Here is a 27,927-nt window from a genome sequence, read left to right as displayed (position 1 = left end):
TTTACTAATATGTCTCCAGCATTTTAATAAAACGACCATTTTTTTTTTAAATAAATGCTTCAAAAAAAGGAGGAGATTTAAAAATCTTCATTTGTTTAAACAATAATTTTGCAAGCAGAATCAAATTCTTTACAAGCTACATTTTTGACTTGCACTAAAATTCTTAAAGTAATGTTACTATATTGGAAAGTTGAGATTTTGCTTTTCGAGCACAGCCATAAGTGCAGATTGTTTCAAAAAGCGGATGAAAATCTACAGGTGTTCTCTGGATTCAATTCAAAATGTGCAAATCTTACATTCAATAATAACAATAATAATAATAATCTTTATTTATACAGAACCTTTCATACAGGTGGTGTAGCTCAAAGTGCTTTACAATATAATGAACATGATGAAAGAAACAAGAGAAATAATAAAAACAGGCAAATTAAAACAAGTGCAAATTCTGTGCAATAAAACCAAGCAATAAAATGAATAACAAGCAAAAGAGGCAGCAAATAGCAAAAACGGGTATGCTAAGAACAACAGAATATATGAAAGATGGAAATAAAACAAAGAAAGGCATAAGAACAATGGAATGTGTAAAAGATAAGAATAAAACGAAGGAAGAGTGACAGTTTAGTTAAAAGCAATGTTGAAGAAGTACATTTTCAATTTTTGTTTAAAAATGTTCACAGAGCTTGCATCTCTTACAGCCTTGGGTTTGGAATTCCAGAGTTTTGGTGCATAGTTAAAAAAGGCAGAGCTGCAGATTTTCTTATTTGTGTGATAGTCTGTATTTAAAAAACTGGCAGCAGAGGATCTAAGAGGTCATAAAGGATTAGAAAATGACAAAGAAGTAATGTAGGCCAGTCCCAAACCATTAAGAGTCTTGTAAACAAGTAAAATAACTTCAAAATCAATTCTAAAAGACACTGGGAGCCAGTGCAGGTTAGCTAAAACTGGGGCGATATGCTCTTTCTTGTTCTAGTCAAAAGCCTGGCAGCAGAGTTCTGAATTAAACTCTTAGTGGAGGAATGCATTTATAAAATAGATATATTTTCTTAATTGTTTTAAAATGTACTTCTTTTGCTTTTGGGGAAAACATTTTACCAGTTTTATTATCCAACATACAGCACGATGCACAGCTGGAATAATACGAGGGACTTTCTTCCACAGCAGTCTGACAAACATCAACTGCTGTTTAGCAGTGCTGATTAGTTCTCCTGCACAGCTCTGGGATCAGCTGGTCATGTTACTGTAATGATAGTCATGGTGACTGATCAGAATGTGTTGGTATTTGTATTTTATTATGTAAGTAACAATATGATGTAACAGAAGTTGTCTGAGTGTGGCCTTTTAAAACGTTATGTGCTGTTGTCAGTCAGACATTATTGGCCATTAGTCGTTTTAATTCCATTATGATTTATAATAAAAAGAGTTAGCATCACCTGTTCTTCATTGTCCAACAGTGAAAAACTAAAATCACCAACGTGAGTGTTGAAATGTTATTAGCTATGTTAACTGGAGGCAAGTTTGCAGTTGTTTCCATCACCTCATTCTTCCTCTCTTAGTTACTCTTACAGTCTCTCTCCCTCTCACCGCACACAGACAGATAAGCAGCTTTCCTTGGTGCAGGCTGTAGCATGAGTATGCAGGAGCTGTTGTTTATAATGTGAATACGACTCCTGCTGTTATTGATTCTGTCCGAGAGATGAGCCCTCTGGGTTTTTCTGATGTTTATGCAGGAGAATGGTGATGCTTGCTAAGTGGAAAAGAGACAATAAATCAATAGGCAAGGTGAGGGGAGGGGAGTGCTAGACATCTCATAGTTAGACTAGTTTTCAAATTTCTGTTTTTCTCTTCTTTTGATACACTTTAGGGACTGAGTGAGTGGGCCAGAGGTCCTTTCCTCACTTTTCCTAGTTCCCAGCGCAGCTGAGTTCTATCACTGCCGAGCTGGAGGTCTTCATTAGTTGAAGACTTTTGTATGGAGAGAGCTTGGGGCAAATTTCAATGTACTGTACATGTACTCTTTACAATAGTCTCAATATCACAGAACATTTTCCCTCACTTACTCAGCACATTTAATAATTGAGTTTTTTACTGATTTATCCATTAACACTTTACACTAACAATTAACACTATCAAAATACAAAGCTGATGATAAAATAGCAATTATTGGGTCATCTGAAATTTTCTGATCAAATGGCTTCCTACATTTTTACATTCATGGCTGATGATTTAATTCAGCGACATTTTAGCATTGAAGTTAATTCTCAACCACTCAACAATTAAATCAGACGGTTATAATAGTAATAAGTGAGACTGGTGATTATTATAATTATTAGTGTCAATACCTCTGCAGCTCGTCATTTTGTGAAAACATTATTTAGTGCACCTTTCCCTGATCTATTTCAATATCAAAGTCATGCTTTGGTTGTAAGTCAATAGAAGTGAAAGTACAGATTGCTTTGAAAAGGCATTCAGGTCGGTATGTTTGATATGTTCAAGAGCTAGTGGGAAACACTGACATCTGAAACCTCAGACTTTGGTGCTGAACAACCAATTTTTGTATGCTACTACAGCCAATATGTTTATTATGATTTTCATATCTGTTTTCTTCCATATTTTATTCTATAGACTATTTTGTGAATGGAATGTTTTTAGGCAGCCAATACTCAAATGGATGTCAGAACTATTGAACGGGCACATACAAGACTTAATGCTTTCTCTGTATAAACATTCAGTAATATATGAATCACTGGTAAGGTCCCTCAAGTGTATGGATGGGTTCAGAGAACTTGTACATGAGCACTGAAACATGACTGGGACTATAGTACCTATATTAATAAGATTATAAGTATACAACAATATATTCACTATTTCATAGTCCTACTTTCCTGCTGCACAACTGTAGACAGTTGCAACATAGATATAGTTTGAGGACACTCACTGATGACATGTTCTGGTTGCTTGATGATGTCAATGGGTTTACATCATTGATGTTAAGAGGTGGAAGGTGCTTCTGGTTCCTGGATTTTTTCCAAACTAAATTAACATTTCAAATTTTTCTTAAATTTTTTAAATTATTTTTTGGTTTAAAGAACCAGATATTTTGTAATGGAGTAGCCCGAAGATTCAACCAGGAGAGTTTCATGTCAGTCAAAGTCATGGAAATGCTCCAAATGCCATTGACCTAACATTGGCTGTTCTGTGAAGGAATTACTTCCACATCCCTGAACTCCATCTTCACAACTATATTGAGAAAACATTGGGATAGCAGAGTCAGCTGGTTGCCCCTTTGTCCCTTGTGACAAACCACAGTACTGCAAGGAAGAAAATCCTGTCTAGCCCCCATAGACCACTATTATAATAGAGACGGAGATGAACTTTGCAACAAGATCCTCACATGCTGAACCACAAGAGGCCCAACATTTAATTCATTTGATGTTGTATTTAATTTTCTGGCTAAAGTTAGAGAATTCACAGCAGTGCAGCGCTTCCTCGTCCTCTCACCAAAATATCTTGTCTTTATCCAAGAGAAACATGTCCGATTACCACATAAATTCCTCAGTAATTTCACTGGTCTACAAGGCAAAGAGGAGGTACAGATTCAAAAACTGGTCATCCAGCTTATGTGTGCACCCTTTCTTTCAGCGTCCAGATATGACGTTCCCAGTAAGACATGGAATCGAAGTCAACGACTGTATGGAAAAAAGGAATATCCATTTATCAATCTAAAAATCAGGAATGTTTTGGAAAATGGTTGGTGTGATTTTGGATCTTTGTGATTGGTAGAAAATGGGCTAATCAATAAAAATATTAATACAGATTTATACTTTTAACATCTTGGAAATGTCCCTAGGTGGATTTCTGACTGGCGTCCTCATTACTACAAAGGTTTACTGTGGAGGTCAAATAAAGAAAACTGGAAATGCTGGCATCTATTTGTACCATCATCAACATGTGGTGAGCTGAGTGATATGGCAGATCCAGCCGATAACACAAACAAATGGAGAAAAGGCAGGAGTGCTTCTGCCTCCTCTGGTTGCCATGGTGAGGGAGGAGGTGAAGGGTGTGGAGAGACAGCCATTGTAAGTAAAGTAAAAGTAGACTGAATTATCATTCAGCAGGTGACACTGACACTGTGTCCCCACCACCAGGTAATGAATGGCCTTCCTGCACACACAGTGAGGGCACCTTCAGCCACCTTCCTCTGCCCACACTGTTGATTGACTTGTCAGGTCAGTGAACATGTGAACCACAGAAATATAACAACTCAGGCAATTCACTGGTTCAACAGACTGACAGGACTGTACACATACTATTACTTTTATATTGTATACGGTACTATTATACTACTATACTGTATAGTTTTCTTAACATCCTATGATGTAAACTACTTTAAAGGTCTATTGTATAATAGTTTGTGGAAGATAAGGTGTGTCATGATCTGCTGTGGCCTAAGAAAGGGACACAAAGTGGAAATAAGCCCCCTTTATTCAATATCGATTTACATTTTATATAAAAATTACTTACATTTAATACATTTCTTCAAAATACAAGCAGCCAAACAACATACAAATCAAATACAAAATTATAAAATTTCTTATATTTATCATCTTCCTTTTCTTAAGTAACAGATGTGTTTTATAATAACTCTTAATAACCTTTTTTTGTAGCTGTGGTAAATATCTTCCTTGTCTAAATCTTCAATTCATCTGCTGAGACATATGAGACCTAGAAAAATATGGTATTCAGTATCTGTCTTTTCAGTGTACAGTACATGATCTGGGAATCTGATCGTAGAACATTCAAGGTGGGCTTCAATCTCTTTCACCAAAAGATAAAGAATGTGTTATATTACCATCAAAATAGGGCAGATGAACTTGATATCCGTGGAAATGGAAAAGACACAAGACCTATGGAATTACATACTGTGTGAGAAAAGATCATATTGATATTATGGCCTTTACTGGAAATCCAGTTAGTAGATCCGACAGGTACCGAGGAGAAAAAAAAGACAAAATCTCAAAAATATCCAGCTTCACTGCTCAATTGCGAAGCTTTGTGGTCCGTACGTCATATGACATGTAAAAAAAAAAAAGACAAAAGCCTTAGAAACAACCCACGCAACTCTTCTCTACGATACTTACATTTGTTCAGAAAAATTGAGCCAACCTGCCTTCATTACCTTCACAAATCGACACAGTGTCAGTATTCCACTTAAACTAGAAACAGATATGGGTACAAATTTTAGCACTGCATTTTAAGGTTTAAACTGTGCACATGTGTGGCTTGTGGTGTTAATACAGTTTTTGCAAATCAGCAGCTTTACTTCAGTGTCATACAGTATACAATGTAGCGCTGTATAACTTATGTTTGACAAACATTAGAAAGCAAACAGTAAATGGAAAATAAAACTCTTCAGCACACCAACAAGGACATTATGCTGATGCTAAACCAGTGAAACCTAAGAGCCTCATAGGAAATAGAAAAAAAATCCTGTTTCCTCCTTCATATTATACATTGTACACTGTGGTAAAAAAGAAGTACAAAGTGTAAAGTTAGGCTATGCGGCGGTTTCATGAATTGTCCCCTCTAGTTTCTTTGGGAGTAGCTCTCTCCTCTCGTCAATACTGATGACTGGCTTCCGGCAGTTCTGCCCATCAATATATATCTTTGCATACACTGGGTTGGAATAGTTCATGGGCTGTATAAGAAGGGAAGAAAATGGCAGGAAAAAATTATTTATATGAATTACTTTGGAACAGTGGGAGTCTCAAAGCTGCATTCATAGATTTTTGGCCACTTGGGGGCAGTGGAACAAGCTGAGAACACAACATCTGTCAGGCCATCTTACAAAGTTGTTGGGCAAACATGTTAGCAAACAGTTGCCTACTTTAATCCAATCAGAGATACAGCAGATACAGAACAACATTATCATTCGTCTGGAGTTGTCTTTTGTATACCTGATGAATCTAAGTCCAAAAGTCACTCTTCTTTAAAATCTCTGTTTTGGTCTTCACCAGCTATAGAATAAAATACTTGGCTCTTTAGCTGCTAAATGCTTCACTATTTTCACTACTGTAGCTACTTGCTAACTTTGTCTGTCTGCTGTTTAGTGCTGAGCAGGTAGCATACAGCCAGTTTATCGGAGCTTGTTTGATGAAAACAGTTGATAACAGGTTGATAAGAGCAGAGTTTGCAGGTCAGTTTGCAGAAAACCAAAACAATGAGGCTACGCTAATTACGCTGGGGCATAATTTTCTGTGGGTTCATTATTACAAGCAACCTCTTTAGTCAATTGAGCTAATGTTAATATAAGAAAATATAGATTTGTGCAGCTTTAAGGAAAGCCCACTGTGATTATTATTTGAGTTTAACTGAAGAAGCACAAAGAAAAGCAGACAGGACGCATGCATACTGTATTAGTGGATTGTTACTCAGCAAGCAATAACATCATCATACAGGAAGAAGCCAGTTTAAACATAAAGCCATGCAAGCATAGTTTAGTATAGTAGTAGCTTACTACTCAATAGGCAAGGTGAGGGGAGGGGAGTGCTAGACATCTCTTAGTTAGACTAGTTTTCAAATTAGTAGCTTAGTTAGCTTAGTTTTTTACTTTTTTGACATTAGGAGTACTCAGTACTGATCTCACAAAATGATGTAGGAAACAGCTATAGATGACTGTGGATGTTACCATGACTCACTTTGGCCTGATTTACATTTTGTACAGGTAATCATATCAACTTGTTTAAAATATTTGCCAGGTAACTGCACAGAGAACACTGCTCGCCTATATGAGGGTTGTTTTTTGGGGGGAAAATGAAGGGAAGTTTGTAAAATTCACCTGTCCAGGGATTACCTCCTTGGGCACAGAATGGATGCCCAAGGTGCGAGGGTCACTGGATTTTACACACCAGCCCTGCAACACAACAAGCACCACCTCTGTTTACAGTGCAAAATTAAATTCACAATCACAGCTAACACCAAACAAATGCCTGGTCATCTACTTGTTATCTATGTAGAAACTTTATAAATCAGTCCAGTTAAGGGTTCTATGATTTTTGTTTAACTCAAAATAAAACTGCACTGAAATAAAGAAGTAGGGAATTGTAGGGGACCAAGAGAGTGTAGTGGAATACAGAAGCTAGTTTAGATTCAAGCCAGCATGCCTCTGTTGAAAATACAGCCAGGTTGGACTGACAGCAGATGTCAAAGTTGGCAGGGCAAGAAGCAATAGCATTAGGCCTGAAGCTCTAGCAGGTGAGCTAGATAACAACATCAGTGGAGGTGTTATGATTCATTTGATATGCTGAGTGTTAGTGTGGGGCCATGAACAGAATAAATCACCAGCCAGATGAAAAGTCCTCTTGGTTCATGGTACTTGTACATTTCTGCATACTAGCCAGCTTTTACGAACACTCTACTATAACTTTAATTCCATTTTATTTACCACAATGCAAGATTTCACATTGTCACAGTTATTGGAACAGAGATAAAGAACAAAACACAAAAGCTTATATTAAGTTAAATTTATATAAAGCTGGAAGATAGTAAACACCACTTTCAAAGAAGTTAGGTCAGGTTGTCAAGTAGTGCTTAAGTAGCATTCACACATGCTCACACACTGAAGACACAACCCATAGGCACAATTTGAGGTTAAGTGTCTTGCCCAACGACACTTCGACATGTGGGCTGGGGGAAGCCGGGATCGAAACACCAACCTACCGATTGGCAGATGACCTGCTCTACCACTAAGCCACAAACTGAGCATATATTTTCTGTTTGTCATGGTGGCAGCAATACGCTGTGGTAATGCTGCACTGCATAAAACAACCAAAGAACTAAGACAAAACCATTAAATTTGCTCTTCAGACAGATGTAAAGCTTTAGTTTGCTGTTGGAATTGTGGTTAGTTTAATATTGAGGTCAATAAGCCAACCTTGTGAGGGTCCAGTGTGAAGTTGGGTCGCAGCAGGCTGCCTGCATCAGCATGGTTGTCATGGTCCACTTCATACATGTTGTATGACGGATTCCCAATCTCCACGTTTATCCCTCCGTTTGTCATGGGCTGCCTCTGGACACGTTTTCCCCTGAGGTGTGTGGAGCCAGACATCATTAACACGATACACAACAGGTCAACATGCTGTACAGCTTTGCACAGCTCCACACAACAAATCACATCACACTACTTGGCACACTTAGAGCACATAACTTTGCTGGGCAGACCTAAAAGTAGAATTATAATCAGAGGCTCAGTGCAGAGGTTAGGTGTCCTGCTGAACATGTTGAAACAAACAAACTTTTCATTTATAAAGCAAAGATGATCATTCATCTTCAAAGCTGTGTGGTGTTGGATCTCTCATCATCTGTTGCTGCTTAGAAGCCTCTTTCTTTCTTATTTATATTTTATTTCTTTACTTACCTTTGTCTCCGTCTGCAGATGTAAACACCTGCTACCACCATGACAATCAAGATTACCAGCAGGACCAGAGGCACAATGATAGCTATGCTCCCTGAGAGACAAACAGAGGAGAGATGGTGTGGAGAGATGAGTAACGATTCAAAGGAGCTGAGATGGGTTCAGATAGTGACACTCTGTATGTAACCAGGCCTGACCGTGGCTTCCTTAAGAATTTTTTATTTCCCCTGGGCTTGGTTGCCTGCACACTTCACTCCATTTAAAGAGCAGCTGTCCAATACATATGGGCTATACAGTGATATTTATGTAAATGCATAGATTCTATAACGACGTTCATCATTTTGACCACCTGCAAAAATCTTGACTAGAAGAAGTCCCAAAGTTAACATGGTATGTAGAGCTCAGAATCAGAATTATATCGTTTTTGTTTTTTTTTTTTTTACTTAAGAGATTTCAATGTATTACTTGAAATTAATTTGAAGACAGAACCACATTACTGAACTCTGATGGGCTGACAACAGCAGCTCCTCTAATTCAAATGAGGTAAACCTGCTGAGTGAAACATTTTCTGTTCAAATACTGCAAACTGGCTAGATTGGATGAAGTGCAGTAATTCTTTAGTCAGGGTGCCAATCAGGACCAAGTCCAACTGTGAGGCATAGAGTAAGTTGGAGTAAGTATAAACTTGCCTGTAAAAATGTGTGGATGTTTAAAAATGTGATGATTTCAGATGTACAAGTAATTATTCGACTGACATGGGGAGACTGTGGAAATTATTTATACATTTATTCACACAGTAAATTGTAAGGTTTTATAGTAAGACATCTTGAAATTCCCAATACTCACCTCCGCTTGTATTGTCTGATCTGCTGCTTTTAGGGGCGGGTCTCTCACACTGTGTCCCTGCCCAATTGGCTGAACATCTGAAGGAGGTCAAAAGAGAGTAAAAATAAACTACTATTAGAATACTTTTCCTAGCAGAAAGACTGCTGAGAAAACACCTTTACAAAATGAACTACATTATGATGTGACCGTGGCTTACATATACAACACATTATGATTCAGTCTTGCTATGAAGTGCTTTGATCCAACACAAACAAAACACCACCTGAGAGAGAGAGCACTATGTATATACATGTTGTCTCCATAAACAGTGTGTGTGAATGTACATGTTGAATATTCAGTGTAGAAAGAAATCAAACGATGACAGCGGGACAACATGTCGTCATCTCATTTGTGTTCCAATGGGATCTGATGAGCGTGATGTATGACCCTTGTTAGAGTAGGTGATATCTAATTTCACACGACTGACGCAGATGGGTCTGTAAAGCATGAGTGAACTGGTGGGTGCGACTAGATGATGACGGAATGAAATTAGTCTAAATTACATGCACTCTAAGAATCAGAACATCAAGCTATCAAAAATAAGAATGCAGCCCCATACATAGGGGAAATGTATCACGCCCTTGTAGAACGAAATGTCACAGTGACATGAATTTTAATGGAAAATTGGGGCCATGGGGAGTTTCATCTCCTTTGGGAAGCATAAACCATGAAAAGACTAATTCCTTGAGAAATTACAAAATTCTCTTAACCTGTGGCAAAGACATTAAAGATAAACACCAATTACTGATGAGATGTTCAGCCTAGTAAGTTTTACGCATACGTGATGACTGGTCAATAACGAACATATTCAATTTGCTATCATGCACTGGTTGCAAATGCACAGACTGATGCCCACATCACACAGACAGTGTCACGTTTCAGTTTCCCCCCGATTATTGTGTGCTGGGTGACGACTGCATGAGATGGGTAGATGGGTGGCAGTGAGGGGCAGCAAATGTACAGCGTCATGCAGCAACTGATTATGTAATAAGTGCCACATCAGCTAATACCTGTACAAAATATAATAAAAATAGTAATAATTGAGCTCTAAGAGAAGGATGTTAGTTTAATATGAATGAAAAAAATAGAAATGTCTACTGTAAATCTGCTGTGCCTAACTGCTGCTGCTGCTGCTTCTGCCACTACCACTAATAATAAAAATAATAATAATTAAAGTGATATAAAAGGAATAGTTTGATATTTTGGGGAATTTGCTTATTCGCTTTTTTGCCAATAATTAGATGAGAGGATTGATACCACTCACATGTCTGCACAGTATATATGAAGTTACAGTCAGCAGCTGGTTAGCTTAGCTTAGCACAAAGACTGGAAACAGGGGGAACAGCTAGTCTAGTTCTGTCCAAAGGTAAAAAAAATCTGCTGACCAGCACGTCTAAAGTGCACTAATTAACATGTTATATCTCATTTGTTTAATCTGTACAAAAAGCAGCGTAAAAATAACATGTTGCAGGAGTTTACATGGAGTGTTGTAGTCACCCTGATGTTGCCAGACAACTAGCGGCGACTCCTGGAAGTCTGGATTTGGTTACCTTCGGACATAGCAGGCTTCGCCCTCCTTCCAGTCTTTATGCTAAGCTAACTAGCTTCTGGTAGTAGCTTCATATTTACTGTGCAGAAATGTGAGTGGTGTCAATTTTCTCATCTGACTCTCAGCATGAGCGCAAGTAAACATATTTCTCCAAATGTCGACCGATTCTTTTAAAACACATTAGGCTACAGCATTAATTATTGATTAATCTAAAGAAGTTGTCACATATTTTACGTGCCATTTTGGCTAAATCTGTTTTGTCAAAGACATAACATATCTCAGAGACTTCCTGGTTAAATAAAGGTTACCTAAAAAAACAATAAGAAAAATGTGGGTACTAAAATGCCAGTTAATAAAGCCATCTTAAGGTAATTAATTTTACTTGAAGTCAACATTATTACAAAAGATAAAATGAGTGACTGAGAAAGCAGTGTTCAAATGCAAAGTACAGCTGCGAGCATTGCTGGTAACAGGGCAAACAAAGGGCAACACAGTGTTTGACAACAACTTTACAAGATTACTAATTACAGTTAGTTAGCCAAACTGTGGTCCTCGGAACCAGGACAGTGTGACAAAACACATTTCAGTCAAAACTGGAAGTCATGACACTATCTTTCAGTTTACTATTTTCAGCCTATGTTAAATTAGAAAAAGTCATTACTTTATCCATCACTTATTACATGATAAGTTGCTACAAGGCGGCACTGTGACAAACAGCCCATATACAGGACTGAGGCAGAAATGGAGCCAGATGGAGTTGGGGTGGGAGTGTGGACAAAGGGGGTGAGTGGGCTCTGAATACAGCTGGAGAGGTGAGAAGGACCTACTTGCAGCGTGGTTTGTTAAGAGCTGTTAATGTGCACATCCCCTCATTCTGACAGAAGTAATCGCAGGGGTTGGCCAGCTCATCACAACGTTGGTTCTTGAACCCTGACGTGCAGCTGCAAAACATTGTGTTGGGAGTGATAAAAGGGCCCAGAGAATGTATATTGAACTGTTGGCTGCTTGATGAATGGAGATTGACACACTAATCCCTTTCAGCAGCTTCAGTCATAAGACGGAGTAAGTCAATGTTGTGTCTGCATCCAGCAAATTAGCAAAATAAATAATATGAACACAAATCAATTTCACTGCTCATCGAGTGACGGGAATATCTGCAAGAGAAGAGTCTGTTACAGTGGTCTCACCTCAGTGTATTTTCTTGAGAACTAAGGTATGTGATTGTAATAAGAAGACTAATAACAATGATTTGTGGTCAATTGATAATTTGAAAACAAACAAAATATAACAGCACAAAAACAAAATGTTATTTTTGCTTAATTCCAAATAGCTAGGGATGGCAAAACATCTCCCAAATATCAAAATGTATAAGAATACAAAAATACAATCATATAAGTACATTGTAGAAGACACTGTATTGTGAATATTACATCCTACCACAAACACAGAAAAACGCAAATTTACTAACTTAATTACTAACTCAATAACTGTACTTCCTTGTACTTAAAGTATTCCATAAACACAATCACAAGCATTTGAAAAAATGAATAAAAGATGTGTTCATATAGAGAGCCAAAGTAAAACCTGAACCTCCAGGTTCTGTTCCAGAAGTAAGAAAAGCTCATTCAAAATCCCATTGACATTGGTAACAATGCTAAAATAATCCAGCCTTGGATCAGAGCCTTTCTCAACAGTAAGTCTTGTGGCTTGCTTCAAATGTCTAGATAGGGACGGTAGTTTAGTAATATTCCTGTTTTGAGTGGCTCTAGATGTTTGTGGGCTAAATATCACGGGTCGACAAAAGAGGCAAGTTCATGAGCGAGTTGTGGCTAGCTCAGACAAGTCTATAGTAACAGCAGGACAGAGAGGACCGAACACTGTAGAAGTTTTTTGAGAGCAGAGATTACAGCAAGAAATTTGGAAAAATGGCTTTAGAAGAGAGCAGTGGTGAATTTTACGGATATGGACAAAACCAAGCTGCGATGACGTAAGTTCCCACGCTGCCACACTCATAGATTTTCATGGATGTTATAGATTCTTCTGTACTCATAACGTAATTATGATCACAGATTTTTAACTTTGTTAAAATCAAGAACATGCTTCATATTTTTTTCAGAAAGACTGATTAAAGAAATGTTAAATTCATGATGATTCAATGATTGCATTGAATAATAGAAGCTAGTGGAACAGGAGCTAGCCCGGACATGACATCATGACTTTGGCTCTCTATAATTATTTTGCAATTTGACACCTAGTATTGAAAATTGTTGCAAATTGTTGAATGGATTCAACCCTGTGGAAGTGCATCAGTGTAGAAAAGGTTTATAATATTTCAAAGTGGAGGTTTGTGGAAGGTACATTTTTGGAACCAAAACTTACTGCTGTATGTCGACTTTGCAGCAAAAGAATCCATTCAGTAAGGAAGTGAGCAAAATCCTTTGCACCTGCATAACTCTGACTAAACCAAACTCTAACTCTAACAATAAAACCATGTTATGTCATTTAATTTAAGAAGAATGTGGGACCTGTTCAAACTGAGGTCCAATGGAAGATGTTTGTCAATCCTGCAAAGACATCCTTTAAACATACTATCTGAGAAAAAGACATACTCCTGCTATTGTGCACACAGTCTTCTTAGTTACAGCATCATAGGTAGGTAATACTTTAGAAAAACATACTGCTGTGGTTATTACTGATTGGTGTAAGTTTATTGATCTAACTGGCTAAAACAGTTGTTGAAGTAACTGAGATTTTCTGCATTGTAGAGAAAAAAGTGCTATGAAATGCTTTTCAAGAAGAACATTTAAATAATTCTTAGTGAATGATGGTGAGGGCTTGGATGTTTACCATAGCTGTCTTTACTGCATACTGATGCATGAACATCTCCTCAACCTTTTTTTAGTGTTTAATGCAAGAATCATCACTACAGTTGAAGCAGCTCTGCCCTGCAAGGTTTTCGCTTCGGGAAGGCTTGATGAAATATTCATTTACTCAGAGTATTAAGGTCAAACATTATGATTTCTTGACACAGACATATCCATCATCTCACATAATCTCTGTTCTTTGCAGCAAATAATAAACCACATTATCAGGATCTGTTAACCTCATCGAATAAGATCGGATCATTTGCATAGAAATTGATTCTATCCCCTGGAATTTGTGAGTGATGGCCACAAATTTCATTTTAACTATAGTGGACATTGGGCAGTTAAAAGAATAGAGAGTTGGCTTTTGAAATGGATTTCCAATTTCCTCCTTGGAGATATTGTTAACACAGCACTGCATGTGATTAAAGCTGAGGTGGTATTAATCTATGGGCAGCGCTTTGAGTAGTCGTTCACAATGATTTCCTCGTGTCTGCCAGTCAAGCTTTTGTCTCTTACAAGTTTTTGCTGTTGAATTTTATGACATGTTCTACCACTGACACATACCTCAGCTTCTTTTTTTAGAGAGCAAACTTCTAAAACCTACTACTGAAGAGAGTCAGAAAGGCCTGACATCAGCTCTTAACTGCAAGGAGGAACAGTGTGATATGTTCAGAATGGCAAGCTTTGAAGGGGTTTTGAAACCATTTTTATCTGCCTAAAAACCTTAAGCCACAGTGAGGTGTCACACAGCATAAGATGGTATACTGGTACTCAGCCCCCTGCTGTGCCATGGCCTCTGCATAGTGACATCAAACCTTCCCTCAACTTAAGGATTTCTTTCCAGAGGAAGACATATATCTTGTACTGTTCTCCAAGCAGGGAAATGGTACCCCTTGGTGATCTAAGGCCAGGCTTTCTGGGGCACAGAGCCAACATTTGAATGGAAACAGTGAGAGTGTGAATAATAGTGGAGAACATTACATTTTTCCCCCCACTTTCCTTCACCCATTAAGCAGTGACTTACTGACAGAAAGGCAGGCTGGTGTCGGGGTCCAGGTGACAGGTGCCTCCATTGTAGCAATATCCGTCACACAGCTGACAGCTCGGTGCTAGTCTACCATTTGTGCAACTGGAGGGTGAAGAAATAATGGATGCTAGCGACAAGCAAAAAACTATACTTTTACAAGAAGCAAAAACGACCCACTGGTGGTTTTGTCAAATATATGCATAATTCATATAAAACAGAGTTCACCTGGCTTCTAATTCACTTACATTACCAGAACCTAAATTGCTGTAGGGTGTGTGGCCCAATACTTCTTTCAGATTTAATCAAATCAATTCATTCAGCCAGCAGCCTGCAGATACAGCAATTGAGACCGGAGAATACACTGTGGACCTAATGTTTTTTCATAAATGAAGAGGACTATACAGCTTTAGCATTATAGCAAAGGGGATGAGGGACAAGAATAGTGAGCAGAAACCAAGCACTCACTTGCAAACCACATCTCCTGTTTCCTCGTTAATGAGGCAGGGAGCTCCGTGGCATCGAAGACACTTGTCCACCTCGCACTTGTTTCCCTCAAACCTGGCAGGACACACACACTCCACATAGCCGCTACTGGATAGCGTGCAGGCTTTGGAGTTCACACAGTAGTGATGACAGATGTCTGTTCCACATTCAGAGAGATAAAGAGAGAGAGGGTAGTGTGTAATGAGAAACTAGGAACATAGTTTAAGCTGGGCTTTAATGGGACTTAATTATCCATATCAAATGACATCTTAGCCAGAGATGAAAACTTATTACCCCTTGGGTAAGCAACGGTAGGAAAATACTAATGATGTGCAGTTGAAATTGTTTTCCCACAAACAATTATGACAAAGCAATGCAAAAGAAAATACATTATCACTTCAGCACAGAAACACCCAAAGGTTGTTTGATTGTAGTACTTTGATTTTGTTTATCTGCAAATAGAGGCAAATGTGGTGTTTGTGGAAAGAAAATACTTTAGGGGGTTGTTTTTGTTCCATACTCTGTATGTGAACTTTGAAATGCTTAGTTCTATAGATTTTATGCGGCATAACTGAATTCAAATCAATGTTTTGTTGTGATTGTTCTTGCGGCTAGACTTGAAAGGCTAATGTCAATCATATGAAGGCCAAGCGCATGATAATAATCATTTGTTGTGTTTGCTGCCACAAAGAAATAGGAGCAGGACTCACGGTAAAGACAACGGTCCCCAGTATATTCTGCCATACAACGGCACACTGGCTGGTTCCCCTGAGTGACGTCGCATGTTCCCCCATTTAAACAGTAGTTGTCACAAATCCTCCTCTCACAGAAAGGGCCTGAGAAACCAACAGGACAGCGGCATGTAGGCTTACCTGGACAAAGAAAGAAAAGGAAAGAGAGCATGAAAAAACCAAAACCAACAATGCATTGATCCCACTCACACTTTTATTCTCTGAGTAGCCAAATCCTAATATAACTTGTTCCTCTGTGCTATAGACCATCACTGTTTTTCAAAAACTTCTAAATACTATTAACACATCAGTGCACACACTGTTGTTGTTGCACGCGCTGGGTGACATGTCCCTTCATTACAGTGAACATGGGCTCTGGAGTTTATTTTGTGTCTGTCTCACATATACTGTCCTGCTGTTGTAAGTACTCTCTAGTGCTTACGACTGAAAATAGACCCCACCAAATGCAATTCCTGTTTGAGTATCGTTTACTAAAAGCTACATGGCCCAGCTGTTTATTACTGACCCTTTTTTTATTCATCTACATACTTGTGACCTGTTTTTCTAAAAAAACCCACTTCCTTTTATCTACAGGTAATATTAGCTTACATGCTTATGCTCGTGTCTGTCTACAATATCCAACATATAACAGTTTGTGGTCAGCCCCAGTGCACGATTGGCTGTCAATCTGTCAATCACAGCTACACATGTTAACACAGGTGCTAAATAGAAGCAGTAAAAAACATCCAGTACTTTAGTGTGAGTAAAGGCAAAGATGTATCCATCACTTTTAGCCACATATCTATGGCCTCATGTATGGGTCAAGGTGGCCGCACCTATGGGTCTGCCCACGGTTTTCTTCTGTCTGGAATCTCTCTAACAGGGAGGTGTTCAGAGAGCATCCTAATCAGTTGTCCAAACGAACTCAGGTGGCTTCAACATCAGGGAGCGGTGGTTCTTCCTAGTGTTTTTTTTCTTCATATTTTTAATTTTCCAATAAGTATTTATAGCTTTTGTTTTATCGTACATATTCTTATATAACGTACTTAAAGGAATGACCACCCATTTACCAGCTAGGGTACCTCTCTACAAATAAACTCTCCTGACTGTGGATCAGATACATCCGAACCAATAAAACCCCTCAAGTGACTAGCAATTTGACTGGTCTAAAACCACATGACAATTTAATACAATCATTCATGGTCACGTACGATTTATGTGTGAATACTCTTTTTATGCTATTTAAATTTGCACTCTGTAAATGTTTGATGACCCTGATAACACCCACAGGCCAAAAGGCATTTTACAGTGACGGTTTTAGCAGTGAACCCAGACACCCTGCATAAGACACTTGCTCTGGCATCTTGTATGCCACGTCCAAGGTTCGTGTCCGGCTGGGGACCTTTGTTGTGTGTTTCACCCCTCACATACACATAGTACAAATGCAAACCACAAGCTTGTGCCACAGGCACATATAAGTGTGTACCACTATAGAAACTTTACTTCCATATAAGCTTTGTGCTGCGCCCCACTGCACTGTTGGAGTGGAATGAGTGTGAATTATTGTTAGTAGGAGTAACACATTATCAGAAGGTGTAAATGTTTCAATCAATTCAGCTTTTCATATTCCCTTTAAAAACAGTACACTCCCCACCATGATTTACTCGCAGTTTCCTAGTGGACAGGCAGGAGCGTCACGGCTGGTTTAAAGGATGTTCAGAAAAGGCATCAATTGTCGCTACCCAGGCACGACTGCTTGCATATTAGTCAACCAAGTTGCCCTGGATACAGGTCTCGCCATGTAGGTCACACTACACTAGTTGGTCATTTCACACTCCACAACTCTGTGGCTGGGATAATCTTGGTTTTAAATGTCCAAGAGACAATCATTCTGCCTCCAGTCACTTCTCAGTTAACTCAGTGGCTGCTGGGATTTTAAGCTTTATTAACAGGCTGCCCAGCTCTGTGTTTTTACTGTAAAAGGTTAAAACTCCCAGGCCCCCTGAACTACCAATTGTGTCCTAAGCACTTGGTTTCATTTCTATAAAACTCAAGTGAAGATTAGTACACAATCTGAAGGTTGGAGTGAACTTCAGGTTTTGAAAAAAATTAAATACTGAAGTAGACTTATTTGTTGGACAAGTGGTAAGTAAACCCATAATATAGATAGCGTTACATTTTGTATACTAGTTTGTTGTTGAGCCCACCACAGCCTTGTATTCAGTAACATTTCATAAAAATGCACTAGTACATGCATTGTGTCTTGTCTTTCTTGCTGTTTGTCAATTTGTAAAGGAATGAATTACATGGTAAATCTGTGAATGTGAGGCATGCTTAGCTCAGTCTTTAGCTTTAACGACTTCACCAAAGTCGTAAAAGCTAAAGACGTGGTGGGGATTCGCCACCAAATTGTTATGATACGCAGCCTCAGGCCTTCTTTTCAAAGTACTCTGCAGTTACCTAACATGCGGTAGGTTTAAAAATTGAAAGTCAAATCCATTTATAGTATTAAAAAACATGGAAGGTTGTGAAGAACGTTGTTATATTTTGCTCTGGCTGTCACAAAATGTTACTTTAAGAGCCACATTTTACTGATAGCACCTTGAAAATATTGTATAAAGTAGACCTGTGCACAGAAATTTGCCTCCTTATTTCACTAGAATCCAGTTCTGTTTCACATAATTAATTAAGGTTCCCACACTGGATACACACAGCACTTTGGAAATGTGCAGTCTATTTATCAAACCACCGACTGCAGATGGAAAGCACATGCCGATCTTGGTTAATAATATTGACTTTTTGTTACACTTAATTAATTATTTGGAAAAGAGATCATGTCTTTGGGCACTCACATACCTATCACAAACAGTATGTTTTAATAGATATGTAGAATAAACTCAATAATTACCTTCTGTGCAGAGCACAGATGTGCTAATAAATGAAGGGAACTCAATTTAAATACAATTTGGTGTGGGTATACATTAAGGTATAGTGAATGGCATATTTTAAATTGTAACTGTAAATATATGATTACTTATTTTACATTGCCAAATGTGGATGTTTATACTCAAAAGTACAAACATACTGTGGAAAAACACATAACCTACAATATTTCAGGATGGGATTGTGTATTTCACCTGTACTGCATGACATAGTTAGTTATAGCTTAGAAACACACAGATCTGAATTGTAAGTAAATCTTGTAAAATATATCTCATAAAAACAGCAAAACGAGAACAGTTGTGAATGTCTATGGTTTAAGTATGTATTTTGTTGCCAAACATTACATTAGAGTGTAGGTAAACCAGTCAAAGGGCCAGAAGAGCAGGAATTCAATGACACCTTGTGTTTTTATAGATAAAACTGGAACATTTCCAGCCTCTAATTGATTGTGAGGTGCCTTCAGTCCCTTTTTATCACCAAAGTGGGGACTTGAGGAAACCCATTTGACTATATTTGCTCCCTTGCTCATCTTTGGGCACTCATTTAGACCGATACTCTTTTGCCTCAAAGACATGTGCTCAATGCAGCAAGACCTCTTCCTATATGAAAATACCCCCCAAACAATTGCCAAGCATGAATGAAACAAAATGCACTCTGTCCCTAGCAGCACAACAGATATCACAACACTTTCATTTTCCTCTCAGATGTCCACCATAAATAGGAATACAATTCATCATCCAGGCATGTAGCATGTTGGACTTAGCTGGTGAATGAAAAACAAAATAAGACTGATTTGTCACCAACAGGAGCACATCCTTCTCTAATTCAGTCCTGAAGCTCTACTGCAGTGATCCCACAGCACGTAACATGTTTCTTATGCTATCTTGATAGACAGACTCTATTTCATTTAATGAGCAGAGGTGATTATCCTGGCTTCTTTTTATGTCACGTAGAGCTGTTTTCAAAACCTAAACAGAATTTGAAAAAAAGATGAAAAAACAGATTTAATGCTATGATTTAAAAAGACCCGTGGAGAGTGAAAGATTTGAAGGAATAAAATAAACGTTTAAGAAAAACCATTCACGTCACAAATCAAAAGCCCACTCTAAGTGTTTGGCGTAACTGCTATGACTCACTCAAATGTACTGCCTGGTTTCTAATTTTATTTACTGGATGTCATTCAATGAATCTTTAATTAATTCAAACCACTTGAATAAGGCACTGCCATTATAAAACATTTATGTGGGATACTTTTTGTATCAGGGCAATTGCTATGGTGAATCTTTTTTTTTTTCATAACAAATGGAAATGGAGATGTTGTGGGTAATTGCTATGATGAGAAGATGATGTACAGACCTGTAAATCAACGATAGCATTTTTAATACAGCTGTACATCCTGATTTAATTCCACCGCTAACATCTCAACATATTCATATACATTCACTAAATTGTGGGGTAGACCTGGTTGTTCCTGAAAGCATGAAAGAAGACCTTGATATGAAAGAAGGTTGATATTTGAAGCTTGTTCGACGGGAGCATCAGTGACAAAACCTGCTCAACTGGCAGATGTAATGTGGCAAATCTGAGCTGAAGTGAGAAAGGCATGGAAGTTTAAAGGAAGAAAAATGTGGTTGAATGCCATCATGCACTGGGTCAGTGTGCAGGAGGAAATGGGCGGGCAACTCTGAATTGAAAATGTCTGTTTGTGGCGGTGACAGGTTTTCTCAGTAAGTTTAGTCTGCCCAGAGCTGAATATAAAGGATTCTGCCACAGGATTACAACACATGAACCATCTATTCATATTGGATGCTTAGATTTTAGTGATGATAATATCACACACTATTGACAAATGTCAACGTAGAGATGAATCAACAGGGGGTGGACACAAAAACAGGAACACCTGTAAAATATAATGCAATCCGTGCAGCCCTGCAGAAACTGCAGGGAGGAATCACGCTGCAGATGTTGTTTGACAGTATATTTTGAAGTGGACTTACCCAGAGGTGAGCCCATACAGGTGCCTCCATTTAGGCAGTAGTCTGTACAGTGGTTGACCTCACAGCGCTCCCCTGAAAAATCAGGCCAGCAGTAGCACCTCCAGTCTCCTTTTTCATTGGCTAAGCAGCGGCCTCCATTCTCGCAGGGGGGACGGCACAGTTCACCTTCAACAGCCAAGCCCATATCACTTACTGTGCTGCAGTGTGTAGCAGTCAATCACATCAAACAGTGCTATGCTACTAATGTCAAACAACTTGGTAAGCAACAGCTGTAGAGGTGTGAACCTGAAGTTTTGAGTAGATGCGCATGAACAAAAACTGCATTCAAGAGGTGGCTTTGTTCAACCTCAAGACACACCTAATATTCACAATGCAGTGTGTTTTGGTCCCAGCTATGAACAACTATGGGTGTATGCTCAAATTTTATTTTGGTGCTACATTTTGACATTGCTGTTAAGAGTGTTCAGTGTATATCGAAATCAAGGAGGGGTTTCTACCTATAAGCCACACTGCCCCCACCAGTATAGCTGCTGCTAAGTCATACAACAACAAGCCATCGTAACTGTGGCATGAAAATGCAAGAGTAGGCCTACCTGAGATGATGACATCACTACAGGTGCCATTGACCAGTACCTTCCCCTCTGGACAGGAACATCTGGCACCCGTTGGGTTGAGCAGACACATGAAGTCACAAGACATTCTCAGGCATGGGTTTGATGCTGTGGAGAAAGTTAAAAAGAGCCAAGAAGATAATCTGTCAGTCTGGCCTGAGATGAGAAAGACCTGTTTGTTTGTGAAAAGTGTGTTTGTTCTTTCTCAGAGTAAAGCTATTTATTTCAAGTGTTTTAATTTCTGTTTTGAAGGGTGTTATTTTCTTGAAGCCCAGAGAGGCACAAGGCTAAAGCATATGAATAACTTCACACAAGCCTCATCTCCAGATTGAATAATCAGCGACTGTGGAACATGTTAACTTCTCATTGTCTAACTGATTAGCGGCACTTTGAAGTGCTCTTCTTGCTGGCGCCTACAGTGGGTAGACAAAACAATGCAAACATCTCATGAAAAAGTATTCTGAATGAATCAAAATTACAAACACTTCCACAATGATAGATGTCTAAGCTATGATAGAGGTCTGGCAATGACTACTTAATTAATGTTCGAATTTAAAGCAATACGAGACATCAAACAGAGCGCTAAAGAGGCCAAATCAACTGAGGTCATTTGCAAATGTGATTTAGATAGATTCAGAGGTTAAGTTATTTTTTAATGAAATTATATAATTATGTCGACCCACTTCTCTGACAGTCATTAATGGTTACAACATTGGTACATACAGTATATAGTGGATATAACCGGTGCTCAGATGCCTTACACAACACATGAGGATGGAAGCTCAGAACAAATCGAAATGGTTGTTAGGGTTTTGTTGAAGATATCAGGCTTTCATGTCATAGCTTTTTGCAGGCTGTGCACATCTTCTGCCCACAGACTACACACCACACACTACACGGCTGGCCTAATGAGTCTCTGGGGAATGGAACAGCTGCCCTTTAAGTGAAAAACTGACCAAGAATGAGCTGTCTGATGTTCTATAGCCATTAACACCAAAGATGTAACAAATAACTGAAGTTGGTCTACTACATTGAGAGGAAGGACATGCTTATATCGATTGACTGTATCTCAGGAAACAGATGGGTGTTTTTTTATGTCGCACACCTTTAACAGTATCATGTTTCAATGAGAGCAGAGAAATGAAAATGACAATGAGAACATAACTAAGTAAAAATGTAAGAACGTAAAATGTTAAACTAAAACTAAATACACCCTGAAAACTAACAAAAACTAAACTGGAACTGAACTATACCATCACAATCTAAATATAAATGAAAACAATAAAAAAAATTAAATGAAAAAGGTTAAAATATAATTATCCTGTTAGGGGCCGTTCTGAATTTGTAATCTCTATAATTCCTCTCTGTAATTCCCCAAAATACATTATATGCATATACCATGAATACTTGAGAGCTTAAAAAATAGTCTGATTATCAAGACAACTTACCATCTTGCTGTTTGTAACGGTGGGAGATCAAAACATTAGTGGGCTTCTCCATCCCCAAAGTGAGAAATTCCACCGACTGTTTGCCATATTTGTGAATCTTGAAGACCTCATGTTTTAGTCCAGTTCCATAGATATAGTCTTCAAATATATCAATTCTGTATGGCTGGGAAATTCCTGTAGATCCGGCAGAGAAAAGAAAGCAGATAACATCAAGCTCACCCTTCTGAGACACACAAGCAGTGTTATTGCTGCAATTGTTTTGATAAAAAGTTGAGGGAACCAAAGTACAGCATGAATAATGTGTGTTTAAAAGAAGATGTTGTGCTTTGTTTTCCAATTGGCTTTACCGTGTCTGTCACTGATTGTCACCAGAGGGTCCGAGCCATCCAATCTCATGCTACCTATCTGTGAGAGCTCAGGATCTGCCCAGTATAATCGTTGGTTGAAATAATCAATGGCCAGCCCTGTGGGAGGATGAAGGAAAGAGATTTATTTACCTGACAAATTACACAGCGATGATCATGGAATCCTTAAATACAGGAAACCTTAAGGTCAGAATCAGTATACGTATGTAGCGGATCAACAGGATGTGGAGACAGGGTTTCTTGTGTTTCTATCTTCCTCCGGCTGTTTGCATTCAACTTTCGTTTTGCTTGTGTCAATATAACATAGTAGATCTACCATCTTGTTGTGCACTGCACCTTGGATAGCAGAGTGTAGGCGTGCTTACATTACACTGACTTTTACTTTCTCTCAAAAGTCTGACTGGATAATTGAGCACCTGGCTGGGGAGTTTAAATAGGTTTGCGTTTTTCCACAGATGATGAATTTCTCTTTCTGTGACCAAGACAGAGCATGGGTCCCTTGAATTAAAGGAGGCCAAAGCAACGCTTCAAAACTAGATCAGCACTAAGTGTCTCCCTATAGACACAGCAACAAATTCCGAGTGGCTGCAAAGTATTCCTTACTTATACATTTCCTTGGTGTTGTTTTCTATATCTTTAGCTACCATATAAAAGCTTCGACTAGAAAGCTACAGACATCGACAGTAGTGTGACTGCACTGGCTCTACTTATATTTTTCTGTGGCATTTGTTCAGTTGAAAGTGTAAATATGTGGATATTAGCGAATTATGTAGTCAGCCAATTCAACATCTTACAGTGCTTTGTATATTCAGTAGTTTGTTATGAATTACACAGTCGTGCATGTAGTGCATCAAATGTGTCACAGAGGTTACCATGGTTCATTACTTCCTCTTCTGTGCTTGTGATCAAATAATGTCCTTGCTGTAAATAACAATGTCTGTTCCTTTTTATTTCTGTGGTATGGACACATATATGTGCACAGAATATTTCAATATATGGTCGCATTGATATTGTAAAATTTAGAGGTGCCATTTTTTCAAGTATTGACCAACTTTAAATGCTTATTTATGACAAAGCATTGTGAATCTGTAGCAAAACAAAATACAAGTGTTCAACATGTATTTATGTTATTAATTATTCTTTTCATATACTGTATATTTAAAGCATAATTTAATTTCTTTTGGTGTTACTCTTAACCTATCATTACCCCATCACTCTTCCATTCTCAATGTTGGGAGAACGTTCAGCTCAGTAATTATATGTACAATCATGTACGATCACTTAAAGGTGGAGTATGCGATTCTGGAGAAATCCAATACCATGACCAATACCATGATAAGGAGCGAACAACGACACAGGAAGTAATGTAACTAACGTTAGCTAGCTTGTGGCTTAGCAAACTGTCCCTACAGTTGCTGCTGCGAAGCTAACAGCCAGAGAGGACGAGACGGTTTCACAGAGCCAGCAAACCAACTCCAGACAGCGATACTCACAACTCTCCTGCTACTGTAGCAAACATCCCAACAGCAGCATATCTTGGCAAACTAGAAAGTAAGCTGAATGTTGGTGGGCAAGTAATTTAACGTTACCTGACACACAAATCATGGCTGGAATAGTGTTGTGTGGCCACTTTGTTTGTTTCCCATTTACAGAACCAGGGCTGTGTCCAAACACCAGAATTTCAGCGCACACACTGAACGGACAGCTAGCATACCGTGAGGAGATATTGGCTGAATTTGACAAAAAGACGTGTATTGGCTTAGAATCACACACCCCACCTTTAACTGACCTCAAAAGGTCAATGTACTGCAGACATGTTCCCTCAAAATGGAAGAGTGTCTTATTTAAGTGTTTTAAAATAAGTATGAAAGTATGAAGCATGAAGTATAAAAGTTAGGACAGGTGGTCAAACATACATGTACATACAATACATTGGACTTGAATATGTGTCAAAACTACATGTGCAACTGCAACTGCCAAATAATGAAAGTATCCTGTGGAGTTTTGACGACCAGTAGCACTATGTAGCAATGCTTTTGTGACCATTTTGTTTGTTTCTCATGAACTTACACAAGGACCCAATGCACACAATGAGTGATGAGACGCACTGAATGTTATTACTTTGTTTTCATGAAAACTTAACAGTTAACTTTTAAGATACCAAGGTAACATCAGGAAAGAAATATATAGCAGTGTAAATAGCTTATGGGCTTAAAGAAATACCTACCGGTGGGTCTCCTGAGTTTTTTGTCCAAGAGCACTCTGCGTAAGGAGCCATCCATGGCTGATTCCTCTATATGAGAGTGATCACCTATTACACTCCAGTACATCATCCTGCAACAGACAAGAGATATACTGTACCTCCCTGACACCATCTTCTTGTAAAATATCATGGACAGTATGCATAGAAATATGCCTTTGTACCTATATATCCAAACAAATGAATGCAAATAAAATGAATATAGCCTGATAATGTCCAACTCTGTCACAGTTATTGCAATTTGTCATCACAGATTCTAATACATCCTTCTGTCCTTGGTGATGTAATGTCTAACAGCCTAATGTAAGTGTAATTCAAAAACGAATTAACATTGCGGACAAATAATGTTCTTAAATCATTACTTGCCAACTAATAAAGTATTAGATGGTGATGCGGCTGATGAGAACATTTAGAAAGCCTCAAGATTCATTGAGGGAGTGATGTATCACTACCACATGTGGGTGTGGTGGCTTTGTTGTTGTTGGAGGGTAGCTTTGATGGAGCTGGTCTGAGTAACGTTAAGTGATGTAATAGGCAATGTAATAATAATATGCTTACATTTAAAATGATCATTAAGCAATGGGTATGATTGATTATATTTTCCAAGTAACACTGTTTTGATCCACTGACAAAAGTACACAGAAAAAGGTCCATATCTTAATGTTTTTTATCAATCTTTGATTTAGCATCTCATAGATATCTCGATGGCCAAGGGTGCACTTTCTGTAGCTGCTTCAAATTCTAGTGCTTAGCCAGAGAAAGGCTTTTATTGTGAGGCAACAGCACGGCATGTTGGAGAAGACATGTCGCCTAATTGTTGATAGGAGTTGGTAGCTGATGATTGTTAGTGTCCCGCTTACTAATCTCCATGGTAGGGAGAAAAAAATTGAATGTGCTACCAGAATTTTTCTAATATAACACACCTGTCTACAGGGCATGTGTCTTGAGAGATGTCAGCAGGAAAAGAGAATAGCTATGTGCTCAACTTACCCTCTCGCTGGGTTGACAGCGATGGCATATGGCTCTCCCGCTATGTCAGTAATCAAGCGGGTGCAATTTGGTCCCTTAAGTTGCCCCACATTTATGGAATATCGTAATTTAGTCCAGTGGGCTGTGTAGTAGCTGAACCAATGCATCCGAGAATGATCAGTCCAATAAATGTTGCCTGTGATCCAGTCAGCAGAAATATCTCTGGGTCGACGGAAGTCTGAACACTGCAACCAATAATAGCCACAGTCAGGTGCTTTATTCAGCTTTTGCTCATAAACTTTAAGTTGTGTTTCATAAAATACATAGCAAGGAGACCTTTAGTACAGTGCAGTCTACTGTATGGAACAGCTTAACATGCGTTAATATTATTTATTTTGACTTATAACAATAGGTATTATAAACAAAACAAAAATAGCATGTTTTTTTAATTTTTTAGTTGTTGTTTAGAGTTGAGAAAATATGCAACATACATAAAAAAAATTGCTGTGATGTTTGAAAAAAAAAACACGTTAGATATACTTACAGTGTTTCTGACATTTGCTTTAGTTTGACTTCTTTCTAGAGTGTCTTTGTAAAAAATTCCACCAGGGTTAAATTGGGTAGCCCAGATAAACTTTTGGTGGTGAAACAGTGCATCCATCCCGATAATGCGGGCATTGCCCTCAATGTGAGTGAGCAGTTTGTGTCCGTGGCTCTGGTTAAATGGATACACAAAACTTCGGATTTCAGTATCATTAGCTATGTAGAGCACTCGATCTTCTGGTCCTGCCCGGTGAGTCATTAATATGTAAAAAAACAGAAAACAAAAGAAAATTTGCCAAATTCCATTTTGGGTATTAGACAACAGTTTAAGCACAGTGCATACAAATACAGTTTAACATTGTAACATTGTACTCATTTTACAATGAGGTCATATCACCAAATTAAAATGTATGCAGAATAGATCAAAGGATGTTTGATATTAAACTTTATGATCATACCTTTTGCTATGCAGTTGCCATTGATCTCCTTATAATTTCGGTCACATGTGCACTTAAAAGATCCTTTAGTGTTTGTGCAGTAATGAGGACATGTGTCAAACTGCAGACATTCATTCATCTCTGTAAAAAAAGAAAGACTGATTTACTCAGGAACAGGTTTCTTTAGTTAAAAAGTTATATAAAAAATATTTATTTATATTTTTCATCATTGATGAAACACTTTTTATGCATTCAGAGATGATGGGTAATAAATGACAAATATATTCCAGCACAGAACAGTCAGCTCGAGGCCAAAAGTGGCCATGGTCAGGACATGATATGCAAGAAATACAGTATGAACCTTATTTTAATTGTCCTCATGATAAGTGGTGCCGTCCCTCG

The 27,927-nt window shown here is 38.3% G+C and overlaps 1 protein-coding gene across 9 annotated transcripts in view; it reads right to left on the bottom strand.

Moving 5' to 3' along the window:
- Positions 1-4,464: 4,464 nt before the first annotated feature.
- Positions 4,465-27,927, bottom strand: part of lrp1bb (low density lipoprotein receptor-related protein 1Bb) — a 239,958-nt gene continuing 216,495 nt past the window's right edge. For 5 of the 9 annotated variants that reach the window (XM_044217317.1, XM_044217315.1, XM_044217316.1 and 2 more), the window contains 17 exons: positions 27,547-27,666; positions 27,090-27,331; positions 26,567-26,790; positions 25,544-25,650; positions 23,299-23,415; positions 22,952-23,125; positions 21,486-21,611; positions 20,893-21,057; positions 15,932-16,093; positions 15,204-15,378; positions 14,736-14,840; positions 11,672-11,785; positions 9,257-9,333; positions 8,414-8,504; positions 7,931-8,081; positions 6,836-6,910; positions 4,465-5,695 (listed from right to left, as the gene is read on the bottom strand). In XM_044217317.1, coding sequence (XP_044073252.1) covers positions 5,555-5,695; positions 6,836-6,910; positions 7,931-8,081; positions 8,414-8,504; positions 9,257-9,333; positions 11,672-11,785; positions 14,736-14,840; positions 15,204-15,378; positions 15,932-16,093; positions 20,893-21,057; positions 21,486-21,611; positions 22,952-23,125; positions 23,299-23,415; positions 25,544-25,650; positions 26,567-26,790; positions 27,090-27,331; positions 27,547-27,666 — 2,366 coding nt within the window. In that variant the 3' untranslated portion in view covers positions 4,465-5,554. Of the gene's footprint in view, positions 5,696-6,835; positions 6,911-7,930; positions 8,082-8,413; positions 8,505-9,256; positions 9,334-11,671; positions 11,786-14,735; positions 14,841-15,203; positions 15,379-15,931; positions 16,094-20,892; positions 21,058-21,485; positions 21,612-22,951; positions 23,126-23,298; positions 23,416-25,543; positions 25,651-26,566; positions 26,791-27,089; positions 27,332-27,546; positions 27,667-27,927 lie in introns of those variants that run through there. The other 4 variants (XM_044217320.1, XM_044217324.1, XM_044217319.1 and 1 more) reach the window with 3 other exon arrangements.

The sequence above is a fragment of the Siniperca chuatsi genome, linkage group LG12 (genome assembly GCF_020085105.1).
Source record: "Siniperca chuatsi isolate FFG_IHB_CAS linkage group LG12, ASM2008510v1, whole genome shotgun sequence".
In the NCBI taxonomy this organism is placed as follows: domain Eukaryota; kingdom Metazoa; phylum Chordata; class Actinopteri; order Centrarchiformes; family Sinipercidae; genus Siniperca; species Siniperca chuatsi.
Note: the sequence above shows the minus strand (reverse complement) of the source record. Positions and strands in the feature narration are given on the sequence as shown.